Source organism: Hoplias malabaricus, chromosome 14 (genome assembly GCF_029633855.1).
Source record: "Hoplias malabaricus isolate fHopMal1 chromosome 14, fHopMal1.hap1, whole genome shotgun sequence".
Lineage (NCBI taxonomy): Eukaryota > Metazoa > Chordata > Actinopteri > Characiformes > Erythrinidae > Hoplias > Hoplias malabaricus.
Window position 1 is genome coordinate 14,192,115 of NC_089813.1, and position 22,190 is coordinate 14,214,304.

At 37.3% G+C, this 22,190-nt stretch overlaps 1 protein-coding gene across 1 annotated transcript in view; it reads left to right on the forward strand.

Annotated features, from left to right (window-relative positions):
* The first annotated feature begins 15,125 nt into the window (after nt 1-15,125).
* LOC136666296 (carcinoembryonic antigen-related cell adhesion molecule 5-like) overlaps nt 15,126-22,190 on the forward strand; it is a 36,461-nt gene continuing 29,396 nt past the window's right edge. Inside the window, exons 1-5 of the mRNA XM_066644393.1 lie at nt 15,126-15,144; nt 15,721-15,987; nt 17,734-18,000; nt 19,682-19,948; nt 20,756-21,025. Coding sequence (XP_066500490.1) covers nt 15,126-15,144; nt 15,721-15,987; nt 17,734-18,000; nt 19,682-19,948; nt 20,756-21,025 — 1,090 coding nt within the window. The remainder of the gene's footprint in view (nt 15,145-15,720; nt 15,988-17,733; nt 18,001-19,681; nt 19,949-20,755; nt 21,026-22,190) is intronic.

Here is a 22,190-nt window from a genome sequence, read left to right on the forward strand (position 1 = left end):
CCCTGGGGGTGCAGGACATGTCCAATCCCACAACAGACCGCAGAGGCAAAGGAGCTGCAGCTGAGAAACTGTTAAATGTATGAGGTTCTCTGTAATTTGTCATGTAAGAATTGTTCACTATAAGAATTCTCAGATGTACCAGAGTCATGAAAGACATTCAGGTGAAGTGTGATGTCATGGACACCTTGAAGCCACTGAAGGAGGGGCTGTATGAGAATTGATGCAGCACTCACCAGAGTTTCCTGTGCACTTTATTGTTCAGAACACAAAGTCAGAAGAACAAACATAAAACATGCAGCAAAATAAAGTGTTTGTCATCTTTAATAAAATCAGATTTATTTATAGATCAGATTTGTTTCTCTTGATGGTTCACAATCATAAATGTGAGTGACTTGTATCTGTCTGTAATGTGAAAGAATCTGGGGGTTGAAGTAGGACCATGGGCACTGCTTGTGCATTGGGCTCAGAATTTGGTGCTACGCCCCTGTGTGTGTGTGTGTGTGTGTGTGGTTCCATCCCAAATGGGTCCCTATGCCCTGTGTAGTGCAGGATGTAGGTCCTAAATAACAGCATCTACACCAAAGTGCTGCACGATATGTCAAGAGCAGTGTACAGGGAAAAAGACACGTGAAATTCGATCAGACTTTTCACATTCATGACAAATATCCTTGAATCTCATACATATCCAATGTAGACATCCTCTAGGACCAAATCAAATTTGAAAAGATTGGATTTGACATGTGCACACAGCCCTGAAATGATCAGATTTGAATCACACCAGTCAATGGCAATGTGAGTTTATTCTTAGCCCCAGCTCTGACCAACTTGGTGATGTCAGATAAGGTCAGAGGAGACTACAAAGTGGATCGAATATTTTATGGTGTACAATTAGAAAAAAGGTACATTATTGCTCCTAAAGTTACATACTGTGAAAATATACCTTTCAAGAAACAGCTGTAGTTTTAGAGTCCATTTGTGTTCCCTAAAGGTACATTACATTTTCTTCTCCAAAAGGTCAGGTGAAAATTTGTATGCTTCTTTTCTCTCTCTCTCTCTCTCTCTCTCTCTCTCTCTCTCTCTCTCTCTCTCTCTGTATTTTAAAGCAGAGGAAGTGGTGTTTAACACAGTGCAGTATGTGAGCAGTATGGAGTTCAGTCGTCTGTGTGTGATGTTCTGTAAGTAGTAAAAGTTCTGTTTATAACCACTGAGTGCAGCAGAGGAGAGAAGCAGACACAATCTTTAATGTATATCAGACGTTATTGAACAGGTTTACAAGGAAATTTACCTCATTAGTTAGTTAGTTATACCTCATAAACTTATTTCACAGGCAGGATGAGTTTGGTCATGCAGTATATTACTAATATTATTACTAATATACTGCAGGGTCAATCAATACAACTGTATTAATGCTAGTAATTAAAGCAGTCAGTGTTCTTATGTCCCAATCCTACATGGATTACTACAGTATGTTTATTTTAATGAGGGACTAAAGATTTAGGTCATATATATATATATTGCCAAAGTGAATGAGAGGAGGATGAGGAGCATACTGACAGAGAGAGAGAGAGAGAGAGAGAGAGAGAGAGAGAGAGAGAGAGAAAGAGAGAGAGAGGGGTAAATGTAAAACAAAATACATAATCTAAGTGGACTCAAAGCAGTTTATGGGAGAATGGATGGGGAACATAGAACATTAGAAGTCAGCATTTGAAGTTGTAAACATTTGGCTTTGTGAAGTGAAGTGGCTTTGCCTTCCCTCAGTGTTGACCTCACTACAATTTTAATTCTAGTTACGGCTCTGTATGAAGTCTGTATTATTGAAGCTGTATCGTATGCGTGTTTGCTTCAGTGTCAGTATGGTGATACCTGACAGATATTAAATCAGACTGATAGCATAACAGCTCCAGTCTGCAGTAACTGCTTGTAGCTAATTTTTCTTGTGACTGTTGCTTATTTCACGCAGCTACGTGTATTAGATGTTGTAGCATGATCCTTCTAGGGAACAAACTATAATAAAATCACTATGTGTACTTTATAAACACATACAAAACAAAGACTATACACTCCAATCAACACAATAACAGAACTGAAACATATTATATCATGGACAGTGTTTGTTGTAATTCTGCTTATATTTTCTAGTCGGTTAGACCCCTTCCCCACAGTTCTTCATTAATTTGGACCTCCATAGGACAGTTGGTATTGTTTGGGTGATAGATAATGGTCAGCACTTCAGTGACACAGACGTGGTGGAGGTGGTGTTAGTGTGTGTTACACTGCTATGAGTGAATCAGACACTTGTCTTTTTACTGATTCATGAACCTGATTATCCTTTAACTCACAGTGCTGTTGATTTTTGGTGTTTGTCATTTTATAGTTTATAAATAAAATAAGTTAATGGAATTAAAAAAGCAGTGCTGCTGGAGTTTTTAAACACTGTGGCCTCTCACCTCCCAGTGCTTTAGACACATGATCCACCACCTGATAATACAGCTCTGTGGTGATCCTGCGGCTTTGAGAGGGTCCTGATCATTGTGTTTGTTGATGCACTAAAAGTGTATTTGATGGAATACAATCTTTTTTAAATTATGGTCATGGCCACAGAAATGTTCACAAGTCATTTTTTACAAGTCCAAGTCAAGTCTCAAGTCTCTCATCCCGAGTCCAAATGAATGCCATGAATGCCATTGTTCCAGACCACAGCATTGCTATTTCTTGATTTTAAATCTTGTACTGTACTGTCGTTTTTAGCACACACTACAGTATCAAAACTGATCAGATCACTTTTAAAAGTATATTTAACTGTATTTTTATATATTTTAACTATTATTTTCTGTTTGTGTTTAGCATAATTAAGCATCTAATGCCTAATGTTTTTCTGCTTGAGGAAAAGGCGGCACGGTGGTGCAGCAGGTAGTGTCGCAGTCACACAGCTCCAGGGGCCTGGAGGTTGTGGGTTTGATTTCCGCTCCGGGTGACTGACTGTGAGGAGTTGGTGTGTTCTCCCCGTGTCCAAAAACACATGTTGGTAGGTGGATTGGCAACTCAAAAGTGTCTGTAGGTGTGAGTGAATGTCTGTGTTGCCCTGTGAAGGACTGGCGCCCCCTCCAGGGTGTATTCCTGCCTTGCATTTAGCTGAGGGGGCTTTGAACCAGTTTGGGCTACGTCACTGCGAGTGGACATTATTTTCTTATTAAACGGGGTGTTTATTTTTAATAAAAACCAAGCAAGAATAACAATATTGTACCTTGTTATTCGACAGGTTGTATTTTGCTGCAGAGATCACATTTAAAAAAATCTGAATTAATAAGATAATTACACATTAATATGCAGCCTATAGGCTAATAATATAAATAAGAACCCAGCAAAAATTAACCAATAATTATCAATAAATAATTGTATTTTAACGACAATAGTTTAGCTACAGCGGATGAACTAGTCGCTGCTTTTGTCAGAGATGATTAGTGATGTGCAGATCCACACTGAAATATCAATACCTCTGATACCAGACATTTGCTCTACAATCGATTCTCAAAAACGATTGAGATCTTGTCTAAATGATACGCGGTTGGTGGGAACTTATTTTTCTTCCGCCTGGGTAAGTGCGTAATGAGTAAATGCAGCGGCACACGGCTCAGTCACTCAGTCTGTAGACACAGACAGAATGTAAGCGGAGCTGCACAGACAAGATGTGGTTTGTGATGTTGTGGCAACACAACCAGCCTTGTGAAACACCTCAGGTTAAACCACAAAAACAGAATGCGAGACGTCTCTGGTGGAGTCCTTCGGTGCTGCAGGCAGGTACTATCCAGAGGGAGAAAATTAATTCATTATCTGTAACTGCTTATCCAATTTAGGGTCGCGGTCGCGCAAGGCAGGGATACACACTGGAGGGGGCGCCAGGGCAACACAGACACACACACACTCAAACCTATGGACACTTTTGAGCCGCCAATCCACCTGCAATGTGTGTTTTTGGACTGTGGGAGGAAACCGGAGCACCCGGAGGAAACCCACGTGGACACGGGGAGAACACACCAACTCCTCACAAACAGTCACCCGGAGCGGGAATCGATTTGTATTGACAAATCTGTGCAATTATTGTGCCATTTATTTAATTAATTAAATATTTTACTGGCAATTTAGATTTGAGTCACACAGCATTACAAAACAGCAAGTGTTTGTATCCTCTTATTGTAGGCTATTTGGAGAGACTACATACATAGTTAAATCTAAATAAGATTAAGCATTCAGTGCAGAATCACCCCATCACTTGTTTTCACCATGTGATTTTGTATCGTTTGAAGGTGATTCCCCAAGAGCAGCTACACTCAATATAATGAGCCACTACCTCAATATACTTCAGAGTTTAAAATAAATAAACGACCCTGATGTTTTGTATTCTTTATGAAGCTATGATTTGAAATACACTACTTTTTTTTAAATTTACTGGACACATTAGGTGTATTTGCCCAGAGTATCGGATTGGATCAGTATTGCTGATACCAGCCTGAATTTTACTCAGTATCTGATCAGAAAGGTAATTGGTGGTAACGAACATCACTAGTGCTGATATCTGAAACTAATGATATAATAATAAATAACATTACACAAAGATAGTTCACGAGTCCAAGTTGAGTCTTAAGTCACAGTTTGAGGGACTTAAATGCGACTCGAGTCAGAGTCTCAAACTCGATTCCCCATCTTTGCATATCCACAACAATAACACACAATGAGTGAAAAAAACTCAGTGGAAAGAAATCTTTTTAGTAATTCAGTGATTCACTTTCAGTGATTGACTTCTGACACTGAAAGAGTAACGGAGCATGAATCTTAATCTGTGATCATGTGATTCTGAATATTTTACTTTATAAAAAGAGCTCCAGCTCTTTCAGATTTCTTCATTCTGTGTGTGTTACCTGCTGATGTTTCACACTAATACGTCATGTCCTCTGTTTCTCTCTCTGCTGCAGTGCTGGTTGTGCTCTTCCACCGTGGACAAACTCAAGGTGAATCATTACATGCATCTACTGAACTCTCTCATTATCATTCACATACACAGAGTATTACAGAGTATTCTGCGTATTTAAATGGCCATGTGAGGACACAGACATTTGGACTGTGTTCAGAAGGTTTATTTTCTCTTCCATGAATATTTAGTTACAAAATCTGTTCCCAGAGTTGAAGTAGAGTTTTGAGGGACTGTGGCCTACAATGTGAACAAGCTTGGATTCTAAGACCAAACAACCAGCAAGTGTGTTAACACCACCCAGACTGACTGTAACTCAGCTTCAGTATAAGCTCCAGCAGTGCTATAAATGTGAGAGTTCATGCAAGAACATATGAAACAAGATGAACCCTAAATTCATTTCTTTATTAAGACTACTTTAACATTATTAAGTATCAATTAAAATCAATAGATTTGTTGTGTAAATGTATAATAGCCAGCTCTGTGGTTTGTTTTTCAACAAAAGCTTTATAAAATCTGCTTAGTCACATGTTAAAATTGTTAGAAATAGAAACCTGGAGTGGTGTTATTGTTGCACGGTGATCAGAAATTATGATAAATTCAGGTATAAATCCTGCTAATGGAATGTAGCTGATGTGTAAAACTGCAAGAAAAATCTTATAAAAATTCATCAAAGAGAATCATTATTACACTTACGCTGAGAGCTCATAATATTCAAGCTTCCTGCAAAAAAATGGATTTATGCAACAGTCTGAAGATGGGAAATTGCACACTTCCACTCAGTTATCACTGATTTGACTGCTGTCTGAATAAAATTTGAACCTAGATATTGAGTTATTTGGGCTTTGGCTAAATTTATTATTAAAATGTAAGAAAGCTGTGGTGATTTGGCTGGTGTTTGGTCAGAAATGTTGCAAACATCTTAACTTTGTCTTCAACTTTGAATCAAAAACCTATTTTATTAGTTCTGCATCAGTGGACACGCCGTGTTGAAATGGGATAAAAGAGTAGTCACTGAACAGCTTTAACTACTCTGAGGTTGGGACTGTGGCCTCAGGTTTTCAAATGGAATTTTCCCACTTGAAAAGTAGAAAAGTTCAGATTCCCTCTTGTTTATGATTGTGTTGTTGGTGACTCATAGTTGGTGACACTACTGACCTCCACACAGCAGATTAGGACTCAGTGCTCAGGGCTGGAAAACAACAATAAATCAGAGTAGTTGTGTAGGAGTGTGTTCACCTACTGTAGGTTTAACATGTAAAATGTTGCAAATGATTTAAACCCTGTTTTCATTTAGAAATAACATAACTGGAAGACAAATGTTGGAACTGTGAACTTATATTGTTCTATAAAATTAAAAAAGATACATTTTAACTGATTATGTATTTTTATTGAAACTGTGCTGAACACAAGCCAGATTACCCTTCTCCTATTCAGTCTGGAAGGTTCCATGATTTCCAAAAGGAATTAATTTTTATTTGTTTAACCACAGGAAAGTGTTCAAATTTGCCTCCATTTGTTGCCTCCAACATGCTGCAATTTAACTGCTCTTGGGCTGAGAAGGCAGCTGCGCTTCTGGATCTTGTTTTTATATTGTTTCTGTTCTTTATGGTAGAATTTTAACTTGTATTTGTGGATGCAGTGTGTGTGGTTTTGGGGAGTGTTCCTGATTTCCTGCAGTGATTTCTGCTGCAGTATCATGTCTTCTATTAATACAGTGCCATCTGAGGGCTCAAAGATCATGGCCATTCCATTTTAGTTTTCAGACTCAAGACACTCGTACTCAAGATACTTATGTACTGAAGATGATGATGTCACCAAGTTCTTTACTGTTTTATTCTGAGAAACTTTATTCTGGAATTATGTCACTATTTGTCTGTGCAGTCTTTTACAGAGTGGTGAACCTCTCTCCATTCTTACATCTGAAAGATTCAGCTGATAAATATAATCAGTTGGAAAATGTTGCTTTAGCTGTAACTGCTGGTGTGAAACATGTTTCTGCTGTGGATGAATGGAGGGAAAAGAAATAGGAGAAATGAGAAATTAAGTGGTGAAATAAACAAAAAGAAGACTTCCACACCAGTTACAACATGTACATTTTCTATGAGAGGAGTGTGAATTGTGGCTGTATTTGAACCTAATCCTAACACTGACAGTGCAGAAAAATCAGAAATCAAATTTCAGGGTCACCGCGACCCTGAAATGGAGAAGCGGAGAAGAAAATGATGATGATGATGAAATTTCAGGGTTTTTTTAGGGAGAGCTTTTGAAGTGCAGACTGACTGAACAGAAACAGAACACAGAGACATTCAGAGTCATAGAAACTTTCATGCTTTTAGGACGGTAGAGTGACATTATAATTACATTATTAGTAATTAGTCATGTTTATTACTAATTATTACAAATTACTAATAGCCGCGGTGACTGTTTACAGTTGTATGCAGCAGTTTGGAGACCCTCTGCTAAACCCACTAAAGAAATATAACTTACATTTTAGTGCACATTTTCCACATTTATGGACATCTATTTTTTAATGTTTGTGTTTATATTTTGGCAGACACTGGGAGGATATTGAGACACAGCCGTGCTGTAACAAGCAAAGTTTTACTAAGTGCCTTAAAAGAACAAAATGTGCAAAATGGCACAAGTAAACAGACTGTGTTTGGCCTAGACTTGGTCTGTAGCCAGATTCAGGGGCATCACAACCACCACACTTCATTCTGACAGTGAGCCCCCAAACAACAACACGTCTCACTACACACCACGCCCAAACACACAGAAACATAAGAGAAAACCCTCCCTGAAATGAACAACCACCAACTGCATCATAAACCCCAAAATTAGTGGCGGATGCTGGTCTTTCAAGGAGGGGAAGCTCAATTTCGGCCTACATCATAAAATGTCTCTGTGTATTTATACATAAATTCTGCCCTCCGTTCTTTTTCAAGAAAATGATCTATGACCCTGTCGTACCAACAAGGCGTCTTTTCCGGGGACTTGACTAGTGTCCTCTCAATGGCCAGCAGAGCTAGGCTGCTTAAACGGCCTTGGCCCATGTGAAGTGTGTCCGCCTGTGAGTGCTTTGTGACGGTGGAGGGGCTCAGCAGCACCCACTGGACAGAAACTGCGATAGAAGTCAGAAAGAGTGATAGAAGTCAGTCTCCAAACACAAGCAGCTACAAAAAACCCACCAGAAATAGAAGTTTGATTTGTCGCTAGTCGTTTTTAACAAAGAAAATGCCGCTAAGAGGATTAAGAAAGTCTCCGGTTCAACTCAGAACAGAATGAAAATTTAATGCTCCCACGGATCTTTACACCAAAGTATCACTGATTCGCTCATTTTGCTGTCAATCAAAAAGGGATTCAGCCTCAGACAGATCATCCAATCATCATGCAGAAGCTGAGCGTCCGGGCCAGCCGAGACCAGCCCACTGCCCCATAGACCCCCAGAGACGCTGAGCGTCCGATGGGCGGGACAAAGCCCAGCATTTATCCAATGACTCGTCTCGTTTCGCTGCACTTCGCTGCTTCTCCATTGAACTCTGTGGACGCTCAGCGTCCAGAGTGTTTAAATCACTGTGAAGCTGCGGGAATAATTTAGAGGAAAGCCGTGTCTTTACCAGTGATAAGAAGCTGATTCTGAACAAAACTTTGTTGTAGTGTGTTGTAGTGCATATTTATGTACTATGACATGTACACACAACAGTATATATTTGATCACTTATTTTTTGACGTTTTAGGGGAAGCTGAGCTTCCCTTGCAGTCTTAGAGCAATCACCTCTGCCTTAAATCTACGAACCAGGGGAGGCTGCAGTGCCTGCTGGGAGCTCTCCTGTGAGACCCCAAGCCAGAGCTGCTATAATATATAGTTTAAATCCTTCTGCTTTGTTAAATAAATACAAATAATAAATAGTAACAGTGTGATAAAATGTGATGCAGGGCAAAAAGCAGCTGTGTCGACTTCTGTACAGAAGGTTTTGTTCCTGTGACGATATACATTACAAAGGTACTTGTGAACTTTGAACAGAGAAACTGTCATCCTTTGAAACTGACTCCTTTAAAACTGATCATTCTGTTAATACATTTTTATTAATAATGAATTAAATGTATCCCAGACAAAACCAGAGTAAAATCATCACTTGATTAGTACAGGCTTGGGGTTGTGTTTTTGAGCCTCACCTCAGGTCACTGTCTATGAAGTGTTTGGTGTATTCTCCCTGTGTCTGTGTGGGCTTCCTCCAGGTGCTCTGCTTTCCTCCCACAGTCCAGAAACACATGTTGTTAAATGGAGTGGTTGTGCAGAAGTGTCCATAGGTGTGAGTGTGTGAGTGTGTGTTGCCCTGTGATGGATTTGGTGCAAGGTGGGAACACACCCTGCACAGTTTAGGATTGTGGTTACAAACAATGAATGAACAAATGAATCAATTAATGAATTAATTATTTAATAATACATGATTCAGTTTGTGTCTTTTGTGAAATAAGTAAAAATATGTAATTAATTATAATTATTAAAATGGTTGTATACTGGAGGAGAAAAATGAGCTGTTTTGTTGAAAATATGGAACACACTACAGAGAAAAACTAAATATCTCATGTTGCTATATTTATGTTAAAACAAACACATGTACAATGTTTTACATCTAACAAATAACTAGTTACTTTCCACTAAAATATAGAGAAATTCAGTCCATGAAGAGGAAATGATATAATGTTTAACAATGTCATTTGATCAGGGGACAAATGTTGAAGAAAACTGTACATTGTAATTCACCATTTCATATCAACAGAATATAAACCCAAACTGAAAGTGCAGCCTCAGGACCCAGTCTTTACTGGAGACAAAGTTACTCTGAGCTGTGAGCCGCCAGATTACACTGGATGGGAGTTTTACTGGTATACAATCTCTCAGAATTTACAACATCTTCTGAATCATGAAAATAGACGCAGCAACAGAGTCAGTGTAACAGTGTCTACTCCAGGAGAAAAAAAGTTCCAGTGTGCAGTGGGCCGGCCAGGTGACAGTCCTTATTACTACAGTGACACCGTCCAGGTTACAGTCAGAGGTATGTATTGACTGCTACTGATTTCTATTTTACTAAAAACTTGAGTTCAGAACTGAGTGTGGTATAAGGACGACATCCTCCTCAGTGAATCTCCACAGTGGAAGGAGAACAAATCTCTGAAGTTAATCTGTATCATGCAGGTGTTTATAACTGTAACACACACACACACACACACACACACACACACACACACACACACACACTCTAGTTAGGTCTAACTGTACCAAGTGTGAGTGATGTCTTTATTACAGTTTATAGTATGATTTATTAATCTAGAAGTACATTATAAATATATAAATCGATTCTTTGCCTGTATTATAGCATCAGGGGATTAGTCTTTTAGGAGCCTCTGTGATTGCTACTCTGGGTTCAGCACTGCAGAATCTGCACTATGTACATTTTGGAGGAGGGTAGAAAACCACTCCCCCTCTGATCTCTGTAAAGTGCTGTAAAAATAAACTACACTAGGGGGCGGCCCAGCAGCAAAAACCCAAATCTTACATTGTGTTTCTCTAAGTGTTGTTTTTCTGATAGAGACCAGTTTGGTGGTTTATCAGGTCCTGAACATTTTTAGATTTCTTCTTTTTTATTATTTAAATATTTAATTATTTGACTCTCCTCTTCTTTAAGCACATGTCTGACTTTTTCACAGCACCACAGTTCATCTCATTACAGCTGCTTCAGGAGCAAAACATACACTGATTCCCAAAGTTTGTGTGTGTGTGTGTGGGGGGGGTGCCCTTTAGGGGGAGCACAGAGGTGTTTGAAAGGGGGTGCAGCAAGGCAAGTGTATGAGAGGAGTAATGCACGTCACTTGTAATAATTCCACTGTAAATGTGATTTCAGACTTTATTTTGTTTTGTTCATTAAAGAGATGCAGGTTTGTAAACAGAAGTTGTTTTGTAACATTTTGCCTTTAAATAGATGCTTTAGAATCCCGAAGTCAAGACTGAACAGGTTTAGGAGCTGGTTTATACCTCAGTGAGTGGGAAACTTAATAAAAGGGTGATCTATATAGATTTGCTCATATGTAGTAACATGGTTTTGTATGAAGGCAATCTCTGGTGTGGTTTTAAGTGTATTGTCCAGTGTTGTTGTAAAACATGTTGTAAGATGTTTGTAGATGTTTGTGAAATGGCTCTCACTCCCGGCCCCTTCTTTGTTATTGGAGCCACTGTGATGTAAGACAAACCTCAGAGGAATCTGAGAGTAAAGTGTATCGTATCGTATGAATTTCAGAGTTTAAACTAAATTACAGTGGAGTCTGCAAGCATTAGATGTGTGTGTGTGTGTGTGTGTGTGTGTGTGTGTGTGTGTGTGTGTGTGTGTTGGAGTGTGGGTGTGTGCTCGAAAATATTCTCATTTATAAAAGGGGCAATGCAGCAAAAGTTTGGGAACCACTGATCTAGGTTTATCCACAGCCACAAAGTGGAAAATGTGGACAGAGTAACACACATCTATGCACACAACACCAGACCAAGGAGCACTCAAACCACAGGGGAATATCAGGACAAGACAAACGAGGAACACCTGTAGACAATAATGAGTCAGAGGCAGGACTAGGGTGGAGACAGGAACAAAACAATAACAGAGAGCCATGTGCTAAGTAAGCACATGGTGGAACAACAAACAGGACAGGGCCAGGATGTGACACACAGTTACTCTGAGCTGTGAGCTGCCACAGTCTGGATGGAGATTTTCTGGAGGAAAGACTCTCAGTATTTACACCCTCCTCTGATTCCTGAAGATAGACACAACAACACAGTCAGTGCAGCAGTGTGTACTCCAGGAGGAACAGAGTTCCAGTGTGCAGCGCTCAGGGAGATTATTATTCTGTGTTCTACAGTGATACCATTCAATTACAGTCAGAGTTATGTGATGACTTCTTTTTCCTAATTTACAAATAACATGAGTTTAGAAAATTGTGGGTGTTTTTATTTTAATATTTAAAGTATGTCATTGCTCTCAGAAGGAAACTTTTTTCTCCAAAGCTAAGTTTACAGGAGTAAGAAAAGGTTATTTTTATATTTTAAGAAGAGTTTGAGCATTTATTGGTTCCTTTGTGAAGAAAACTGTCCCAGAATAAAAGTGCAGCTGGTGTTTCCAGAGTCAGAGAGAACTAGAGAAACATCAGAAATGGAGATACATGGTTTTGTTCTGTTATGATAAACATATAAAAGCATTTGTGGTCTTTGAACAGAGAAACCAACGCCTACAGTGAAGATCCAGCCAGATCAGAGTGTTTTCATCAGAGACAGCATCACTCTGACGTGTGAAATACAAACTGGATATTCCTGGATACATTATTGGTTTAAGGGTGACACACTGCAGTCTAAACACTCAAAGGTTTACCAAATCTCTACAGTTGACAGGAATCATGGAGGTGCATATTCCTGTGAAGGAGGACTTTCAGGCCAAATAAGCATTACCACTATTGTAGCTACAGGAGATTAGTTTTATTCAGGATTTTATGGAGCCATCTCTGAGATCAGTTGCCAGATTCACAAACTCTTTCCTAAGAAAAAACTAACAAATGATCTTTGGATAAAAGTAGTTAGTAGTTAAATGCAATAAAAAAAAGTTTTCAAATATAGTCTTCATTATTTCCTTAAGATTTTCTCAACACATTCTTCATTGTTTTTTCTTCTGTAGACAGAGTGTAATGAAGCGTTTCATGCTGCATTTTACAGTTTATAAATGCTGTGAGACACATGTTTAAACATGAATCTCCCATTATTCAGTTAAATCTCTGCAGCTGATGGAGAAATGGAGGAAAAGAATAATCAGACTAGATGAGCATTAGAAACATGTAAATAAACTAGAACTAGAAGTGAGGGTGAAGGAAATCTTTTAATCTTCTTCTATTAGTAGTGATTCAGCTCTTTAAACTGATCATTTTAGAGGTTTACCTGAAGTCTACTGTAGGGAAATGGGACGTCTCTCAAAATTGATGAAAAATGGAAAACCTTTATTACAGCAAACAGTTGCAAGATACAATGATGTACAGTGGATTCAGCAGAGCTGGACTGAACATTGAGTAGTAGAAAAACAGCACAATAACGCCTTCCCCTAAGCTCCTCCTGAAGGATGTGATGTCAGTTGTGTCTGAATAAAGTCTATGTGCAAATACCACTCAAGTTCTAACTCTACTCTAAATTGAGTTGTGCCACCTTTATGTTTAGACTAGTTCCCTTTGTCTGTGATGGTTGTTGATTACTCAGTAATAAAATTACTTTGATATTGATATATGCCAAATAAGTCAAATGGTCACCCTATCTCTAAGAAGACACACTGGTTTGGAACATTTATTATGATATTAATATTGTTGGTTGCAGCAAGGTAAGCCAGTCACATTTGGGTCCATGCTGTAATTTCTTACACTACTCAACTCTAAAAAAAGTCCAAAAAGACAAAAACTCAAGGTAAAGAAGTACAAGCCGCGATCCAAAAATCCCAGCGAGAATAAAGGAGCCACGATCAGAAACAGAAAAAGAGATTTAAAAACTGCAGGAGAAACCCGCTCAAAAATGTGCAGAGAATTCACACAACACTTTTTCTTTCTAATGCTTTCTAATGTTTGACTATGGTTTGGTTCGTTTGAGAAGAGTTTCTTTCACAAAAAATCAGGGCAGTTGATTTTTCCAGATTTGTTTAAAAATAATAATAATAATAAAAGAAATGAAGATGAAATGTTTTGTTCTGTTCTGATAAACATTTCAGAATTATTTGTGATCTTTGGACAGAGAGACCAAGGCCTACAGTGAAGGTCCAACCAGCTCAGAGTGTGTTCATCGGAGAGAGAGTCACTCTGACATGTGACACACAAAGTGGAGTTTACAAGAATTATGAGTGGTATCAGAGTAACAGTCCTCACCCCAGTTCTCAATGGAAGGAATATGTCATCAGTTCTGTTGCTCAGACTAATAAAGGTGATTATACCTGTAAAGGAAAAGGATCTTCAGACCGAATATACACACACACCAGCGCCCCTTTAACACTGACTGTATCAGGTGAGTGTGACTCCATTGTTACATTATTCCTGTTCTAAGAGACATTAGTTTATGAATACATTATAAATATTTAAATCCATTACTTTCTTCTGTTATAGCTTCAGGAGATTAGTTTTTTCAGGAGATTATTATTGAGCCTTGATTTTTCCACTCCTCCAAAGTTCAGTTTTACATGTTGTTTCCATTCTCTGCTTCTCAAAGATCCAAATAAATCCAAACACATTCAGTGATGTTGAGGTCTGGACTTTGGGGTGGATTGATTATTGACGTTTACACATCCTTTTAGACCCATAGCTCACAGCAGGAGAATGGATTTTTCTGGAGTGTAGATGAAAGCTTTAAGTGTAGTTTGTCTGAAAGAGACAGTTTTGATGTTTTCTCAGGTCCAGGAGTTTATATACAGTGGTGTAAAAATGTGTTTGCCCCCTTCATGATTCCTTATTTTTTTGCATGTTTGTCACTCAATGTTTCAATGTTTCAGATCATCAAACAAATTTAAATATTAGTCAAAGACAACACAAGTAAACACAAAATGCAGATTTTAAATGAAGGTTTTAGAAATAAGAAATCATGAAGGGGGCAAACACTTTTCACACCACTGTTAGTTCTTCATTTATTATTTAAAGGAATGCAACATAATATTTTACTTTAAAATTATAGCTTCAAAATCATTGTGACGCTTTACTATTTTATAATATGGAGAAAAGAGCCTCAGTTACAGCTACATTGGGTTCAGCACTGCAGAAACTGCACTATGTATCTTTTGGAAGAGGGAGGAAAAACCAATCACCTCCTGCATTTTCCCCATTGATTTCAATACAGTGCTGTAAAACTGAATTACACTGGGGGAGACCCAGGAGCAAAAAACTTACCTAGTGTTTGTTTAAATGTTATAATCTTTTTCACAGCACCACAGCTCGCCTCATTACAGCTGCTTCATGAACAAAGCATACCCTGATCCACTGAAGTAAAGCTTAGTCTGAGTTTATCCACTGCCACAAAGTGGAAGATACAAATAAGAGGAAATGTTCAGGTTGTTGGAGAGTGTAAAAATGTAAAAGGAACAAATATCATCATATACCAGTGATGGATGTGTGTTTATCAGGTAAATAACCCTGTAATGAAGGGTCTACAGAGTGAACTGGATCCATTTGCAGGTTTTATTCACAAATACAACAGAGAGAAACAACCTTAGAATCAAAGTCCAGATCAATGTCAGAGAAATCACAAGGAGGACAGTTTCCAGAGACACTACAGTGATCTCATCATGATTACAGTCAGAGTGTTCTGATGACTACTGTTTTTTTTTTTTAATTAATTTATTTATTTTTTCTTACAAATAACTTGAATTCAGAATTATGCATAGAGGGTTCTTTTAAAATACAAAATATATTAAATCTATATTATATATAGCATCATTATTATCATAAATATATATCATTGCTGTCAGAAATAAAGATTGTATCTTCAAACTGTTAACTTTACAGGAGAATGAAAAAAATTATCTTCACATTTTGAAGTGTTTGACAGTTGTTTGGTTTGTTTGTGAAGGAGTTCTTTCACAGAAAAAAGAGCAGTTGATTTTTCCAGATTCATTTAAAAATTATAGTTAAGAAATGGAGATGAAATGTTTTGTTCTGTTCTGATAAACATTTCAGAATTATTTGTGATCTTTGGACAGAGAGACCAAGGCCTACAGTGAAGGTCCAACCAGCTCAGAGTGTGTTCATCGGAGAGAGAGTCACTCTGACATGTGACACACAAAGTGGAGATTACCAGAATTATGAGTGGTATCAGAGTAACGGTCCTCACCCCAGTTCTCAAAGGAAGGAATATGTCATCAGTTCTGTGGCTCAGACTCATAAAGGTGATTATACCTGTAAAGGAAAAGGATCTTCAGACCGAATGTACACACACACCAGCGCCCCTTTAACACTGACTGTATCAGGTGAGTGTGACTCTATTGTTACATTATTTCTGTTCTAAGAGATATTAGTTTATGAATACATTATAAATATTTAAATTCATTACTTTCTTCTGTTATAGCTTCAGGAGATTAGTTTTTTCAGGAGATTATTGAGCCTTGATTTTTCCACTCCTCCAAAGTTCAGTTTTACATGTTGTTTCCATTCTCTGCTTCTCAAAGATCCAAATAAATCCAAACACATTCAGTGATGTTGAGGTCTGGACTTTGGGGTGGATTGATTATTGACATTTACACATTCTTTTAGACCCATAGCTCACAGCAGGAGAATGGATTTTTCTGGAGTGTAGATGAAAGCTTTAAGTGTAGTTTGTCTGAAAGAGACAGTTTTGATGTTTTCTCAGGTCCAGGAGTTTATATACAGTGGTGTAAAAATGTGTTTGCCCCCTTCATGATTTCTTATTTTTTTTGCATGTTTGTCACTCTTTAATGTTTCAGATCATCAAACAAATTTAAATATTAGTCAAAGACAACACAAGTAAACACAAAATGCAGATTTTAAATAAAGGTTTTAGAAATAAGAAATCATGAAGGGGGCAAACACTTTTCACACCACTGTTAGTTCTTCATTTATTATTTAAAGGAATGCAACATAATATTTTACTTTAAAATTATAGCTTCAAAATCATTGTGACGCTTTACTGTTTTATAATATGGAGAAAAGAGCCTCAGTTACAGCTACATTGGGTTCAGCACTGCAGAAACTGCACTATGTATCTTTTGGAAGAGGGAGGAAAAACCAATCACCTCCTGCATTTTCCCCATTGATTTCAATACAGTGCTGTAAAAATGAATTACACTGGGGGGAGACCCAGGAGCAAAAAACTTACCTAGTGTTTGTTTAAATGTTATAATCTTTTTCACAGCACCACAGCTCGCCTCATTACAGCTGCTTCATGAACAAAGCATACACTGATCCACTGAAGTAAAGCTTAGTCTGAGTTTATCCACTGCCACAAAGTGGAAGATACAAATAAGAGGAAATGTTCAGGTTGTTGGAGAGTGTAAAAATGTAAAAGGAACAAATATCATCATATACCAGTGATGGATGTGTGTTTATCAGGTAAATAACCCTGTAATGAAGGGTCTACAGAGTGAACTGGATCCATTTGCAGGTTTTATTCACAAATACAACAGAGAGAAACAACCTTAGAATCAAAGATATAGATCAATGTCAGAGAAATCACAAGGAGGACAGTTTCCAGAGATACTACAGTGATCTCATCATGATTACAGTCAGAGTGTTCTGATGACTACTGTTTTTTTTTTTTAATTAATTAATTAATTTTTTCTTACAAATAACTTGAATTCAGAATTATGCATAGAGGGTTCTTTTAAAATACAAAATATATTATATCTATATTATATATTATATGTATAGCATTATTATTATCATTATATATATATATATATATATATATATATATATATATATATATATATATATATATTATATATATATATATCATTGCTGTCAGAAATAAAGATTGTATCTTCAAACTGTTAAGTTTACAGGAGAATGAAAAAAAATTATCTTCACATTTTGAAGTGTTTGACAGTTGTTTGGTTTGTTTGTGAAGGAGTTCTTTCACAGATAAAAGGGCAGTTGATTTTTCCAGATTCATTTAAAAATTATAGTTAAGAAATGGAGATGAAATGTTTTGTTCTGTTCTGATAAACATTTCAGAATTATTTGTGATCTTTGAACAGAGAGACAAAAGCCTACAGTGAAGGTCCAACCAGCTCAGAGTGTGTTCATCGGAGAGAGAGTCACTCTGACATGTGACACACAAAGTGGAGATTACCAGAATTATGAGTGGTATCAGAGTAATGGTCCTCACCCCAGTTCTCAAAGGAAGGAATATGTCATCAGTTCTGTGGCTCAGACTCATAAAGGTGTTTATACCTGTAAAGGAAAAGGATCTTCAGACCGAATATACACACACACCAGCGCCCCTTTAACACTGACTGTATCAGGTGAGTGTGACTCTATTGTTACATTATTTCTGTTCTAAGAGATATTAGTTTATGAATACATTATAAATATTTAAATCCATTACTTTCTTCTGTTATAGCTTCAGGAGATTAGTTTTTTCAGGAGATTATTATTGAGCCTTGATTTTTCCACTCCTCCAAAGTTCAGTTTTACATGTTGTTTCCATTCTCTGCTTCTCAAAGATCCAAATAAATCCAAACACATTCAGTGATGTTGAGGTCTGGACTTTGGGGTGGATTGATTATTGACGTTTACACATCCTTTTAGACCCATAGCTCACAGCAGGAGAATGGATTTTTCTGGAGTGTAGATGAAAGCTTTAAGTGTAGTTTGTCTGAAAGAGACAGTTTTGATGTTTTCTCAGGTCCAGGAGTTTATATACAGTGGTGTAAAAATGTGTTTGCCCCCTTCATGATTCCTTATTTTTTTGCATGTTTGTCACTCAATGTTTCAATGTTTCAGATCATCAAACAAATTTAAATATTAGTCAAAGACAACACAAGTAAACACAAAATGCAGATTTTAAATGAAGGTTTTAGAAATAAGAAATCATGAAGGGGGCAAACACTTTTCACACCACTGTTAGTTCTTCATTTATTATTTAAAGGAATGCAACATAATATTTTACTTTAAAATTATAGCTTCAAAATCATTGTGACGCTTTACTATTTTATAATATGGAGAAAAGAGCCTCAGTTACAGCTACATTGGGTTCAGCACTGCAGAAACTGCACTATGTATCTTTTGGAAGAGGGAGGAAAAACCAATCACCTCCTGCATTTTCCCCATTGATTTCAATACAGTGCTATAAAACTGAATTACACTGGGGGAGACCCAGGAGCAAAAAACTTACCTAGTGTTTGTTTAAATGTTATAATCTTTTTCACAGCACCACAGCTCGCCTCATTACAGCTGCTTCATGAACAAAGCATACACTGATCCACTGAAGTAAAGCTTAGTCTGAGTTTATCCACTGCCACAAAGTGGAAGATACAAATAAGAGGAAATGTTCAGGTTGTTGGAGAGTGTAAAAATGTAAAAGGAACAAATATCATCATATACCAGTGATGGATGTGTGTTTATCAGGTAAATAACCCTGTAATGAAGGGTCTACAGAGTGAACTGGATCCATTTGCAGGTTTTATTCACAAATACAACAGAGAGAAACAACCTTAGAATCAAAGTCCAGATCAATGTCAGAGAAATCACAAGGAGGACAGTTTCCAGAGACACTACAGTGATCTCATCATGATTACAGTCAGAGTGTTCTGATGACTACTGTTTTTTTTTTTTAATTAATTAATTTATTTTTTCTTACAAATAACTTGAATTCAGAATTATGCATAGAGGGTTCTTTTAAAATACAAAATATATTAAATCTATATTATATATAGCATCATTATTATCATATATATATATCATTGCTGTCAGAAATAAAGATTGTATCTTCAAACTGTTAACTTTACAGGAGAATGAAAAAAATTATCTTCACATTTTGAAGTGTTTGACAGTTGTTTGGTTTGTTTGTGAAGGAGTTCTTTCACAGATAAAAGGGCAGTTGATTTTTTCAGATTCATTTAAAAATTATAGTTAAGAAATGGAGATGAAATGTTTTGTTCTGTTCTGATAAACATTTCAGAATTATTTGTGATCTTTGAACAGAGAGACCAACGCCTACAGTGAAGGTCCAACCAGCTCAGAGTGTGTTCATCGGAGAGAGAGTCACTCTGACATGTGACACACAAAGTGAAGATTACCAGAATTATGAGTGGTATCAGAGTAACGGTCCTCACCCCAGTTCTCAAAGGAAGGAATATGTCATCAGTTCTGTTGCTCAGACTCATAAAGGTGTTTATACCTGTAAAGGAAAAGGATCTTCAGACCGAATATACACACACACCAGCGCCACTTTAACACTGACTGTATCAGGTGAGTGTGACTTCATTTTTACATTATTTCTGTTCTAAGAGATTAAAGTTTATGAATACATTATAAATATTTAAATCCATTAATTTCTTCTGTTATAGCTTCAGGAGATTAGTTTTTTTAGGAGATTGTTGAGCCTTGATTTTTCCACTCCTCCAAAGTTCAGTTTTACATGTTGTTTACATTCTCTGCTTCTCAAAGATCCAAATAAATCCAAACACATTCAGTGATGTTGAGGTCTGGACTCTGGGGTGGATTGATTATTGACGTTTACACATCCTTTTAGACCCATAGCTCACAGCAGGAGAACGTATTTTCAGGAGTGTAGATGAAAGCTTTAAGGGTTTTTTGTCTGATGGAGACAGTTTTGATGTTTTCTCATATAAGTTATTATATAAGCATGTATTTGTTTTTTTAATGTAAAAGGAACAAATATCATCATATACCAGTGATGGGTGTGTGTTTATCAGGTAAATAACCCTGTAATGAAGGGTCTGCAGAGTGAACTGGATCCATTTGCAGGTTTTATTCACAAATACAACAGAGAGAATCAACCTTAGAATCAAAGTCCAGATCAATGTCAGAGAAATCACAAGGAGGACAGTTTCCAGAGACAGATCAAAAACCAGTGTCAGGGGCAGAGCACAGAGTCCAAAAAAGACAAAAACACTTGCTTATCTGTCTACACTCTTAGTAAATGACTGTAATAAACAGAATGTTCAAAATACTAAAGGCAGCAAAGTGTGTTTCTGAGACTCAGAGAGCAGTGTGTAAAAAAGAGAAATTTCCAATAAATTTATTTTATGACAGTAAAACCTCAACCTACGCTGACATCAAACCGTAATGGATCTGTACTGAGAGGAAACCCAGTGACTCTGTACTGTACACTGGGTCACTCTGCTGGATGGACCTTCTACTGGTACAGAGACACACAGAGTCCTGAGATCAACTCCAGCTCCTCCATCTACACCATCAGCTCAGTTAATGACTCTGATGGAGGTCAGTACAGGTGCAGAGCTGGCAGAGGAGACCCAGTCTACTACACACACTACAGTGATGCACTCTGGGTAAACGCCACTGGTGAGTAAGAGACTTTCACTAAGTGATTATATTTATTGCTATTAGGACTGAACATGTAATGATTTATATTTACATCACTACACACACAAATAGTCAACATTATTCAGAATTCATAACACATCTTCCTTCCACAGCGTCACATATTTATCTGTGAGTTTTATCAGGGGGTGGGGTGGTGTATGTTTGTGAAATGCAATATTAGAAGATATTTTAGAAACGGACAGAGACGATGTTTTACAGGAAATAAAATCATCTTCTAATTGATATGATTTGATGAATTTTGCTTTTAATAAAACTAGGGATGTGAGCTAACAAGGAAGTAAGATTAAAAGTGTCATGTGCATAATCACTTCTCAGAATGGTTCTGGAGGCAGCACTGACTTACTGACTTACTTATGGCAAATAGAAAAACCTTTTTTATGGAAAAAAAAGGTGCAAAATAATTTTCTTTTTCCCCCTGTAGATATGTTGCAGAATGTTATAATGCTCTGCTTCCTCAGAGGCAGCAGTCATGCATTTCCACTTTGTCTTAGCCTCTACCTCAGAGGAAGCAGAGCATTATTGTATAACATTCTGTAGCTGCTTCACAGACAGCAGAGTCATAACTCCAATGTGCAGGAAACTACTTCTACAGAATCTGCCTCAGAGGCAGCAGAGCATTATAACATTCCTCAGCTTCCTCAGAGGCAGTTACATTATCCTCCATTCAAGCAAAACATAATAGAGATTTCTGCAGCACTTCCAACTAATTACAAACAGAACTATGTAAAGCAACAGAAGTGAAAAATATATTGCACATTTCTTTCTTCTAATGTCATTTCTGACAGAGCACATACTGGGTCTAGGCAGAGCTTTACTGGTTTACTGCATGTGTTTGGAAATCTCCTCCCAATGTGTGCCATCACATCAGGTTCATCCCCCTCCTTTTGGCTGGTAACACTTTGGCCTCAAAGGCAGCACTGCCTCCAGAACAATTTTGAGCAGTGATTTTGCACATGAGAGAATAAATATAGCTTCATACTGACTTTAAAAATGAATGAACCAGCTCTAATTTTATTAATTTAACTGTAATGTGTAAATAATTCTCAGTGGTTTTTCTGTCAGATTTTCAATGAACTTAGTTGCGTTTTCTTAAACATTAATCAGCTCAAGGGTCCAGTTTTAA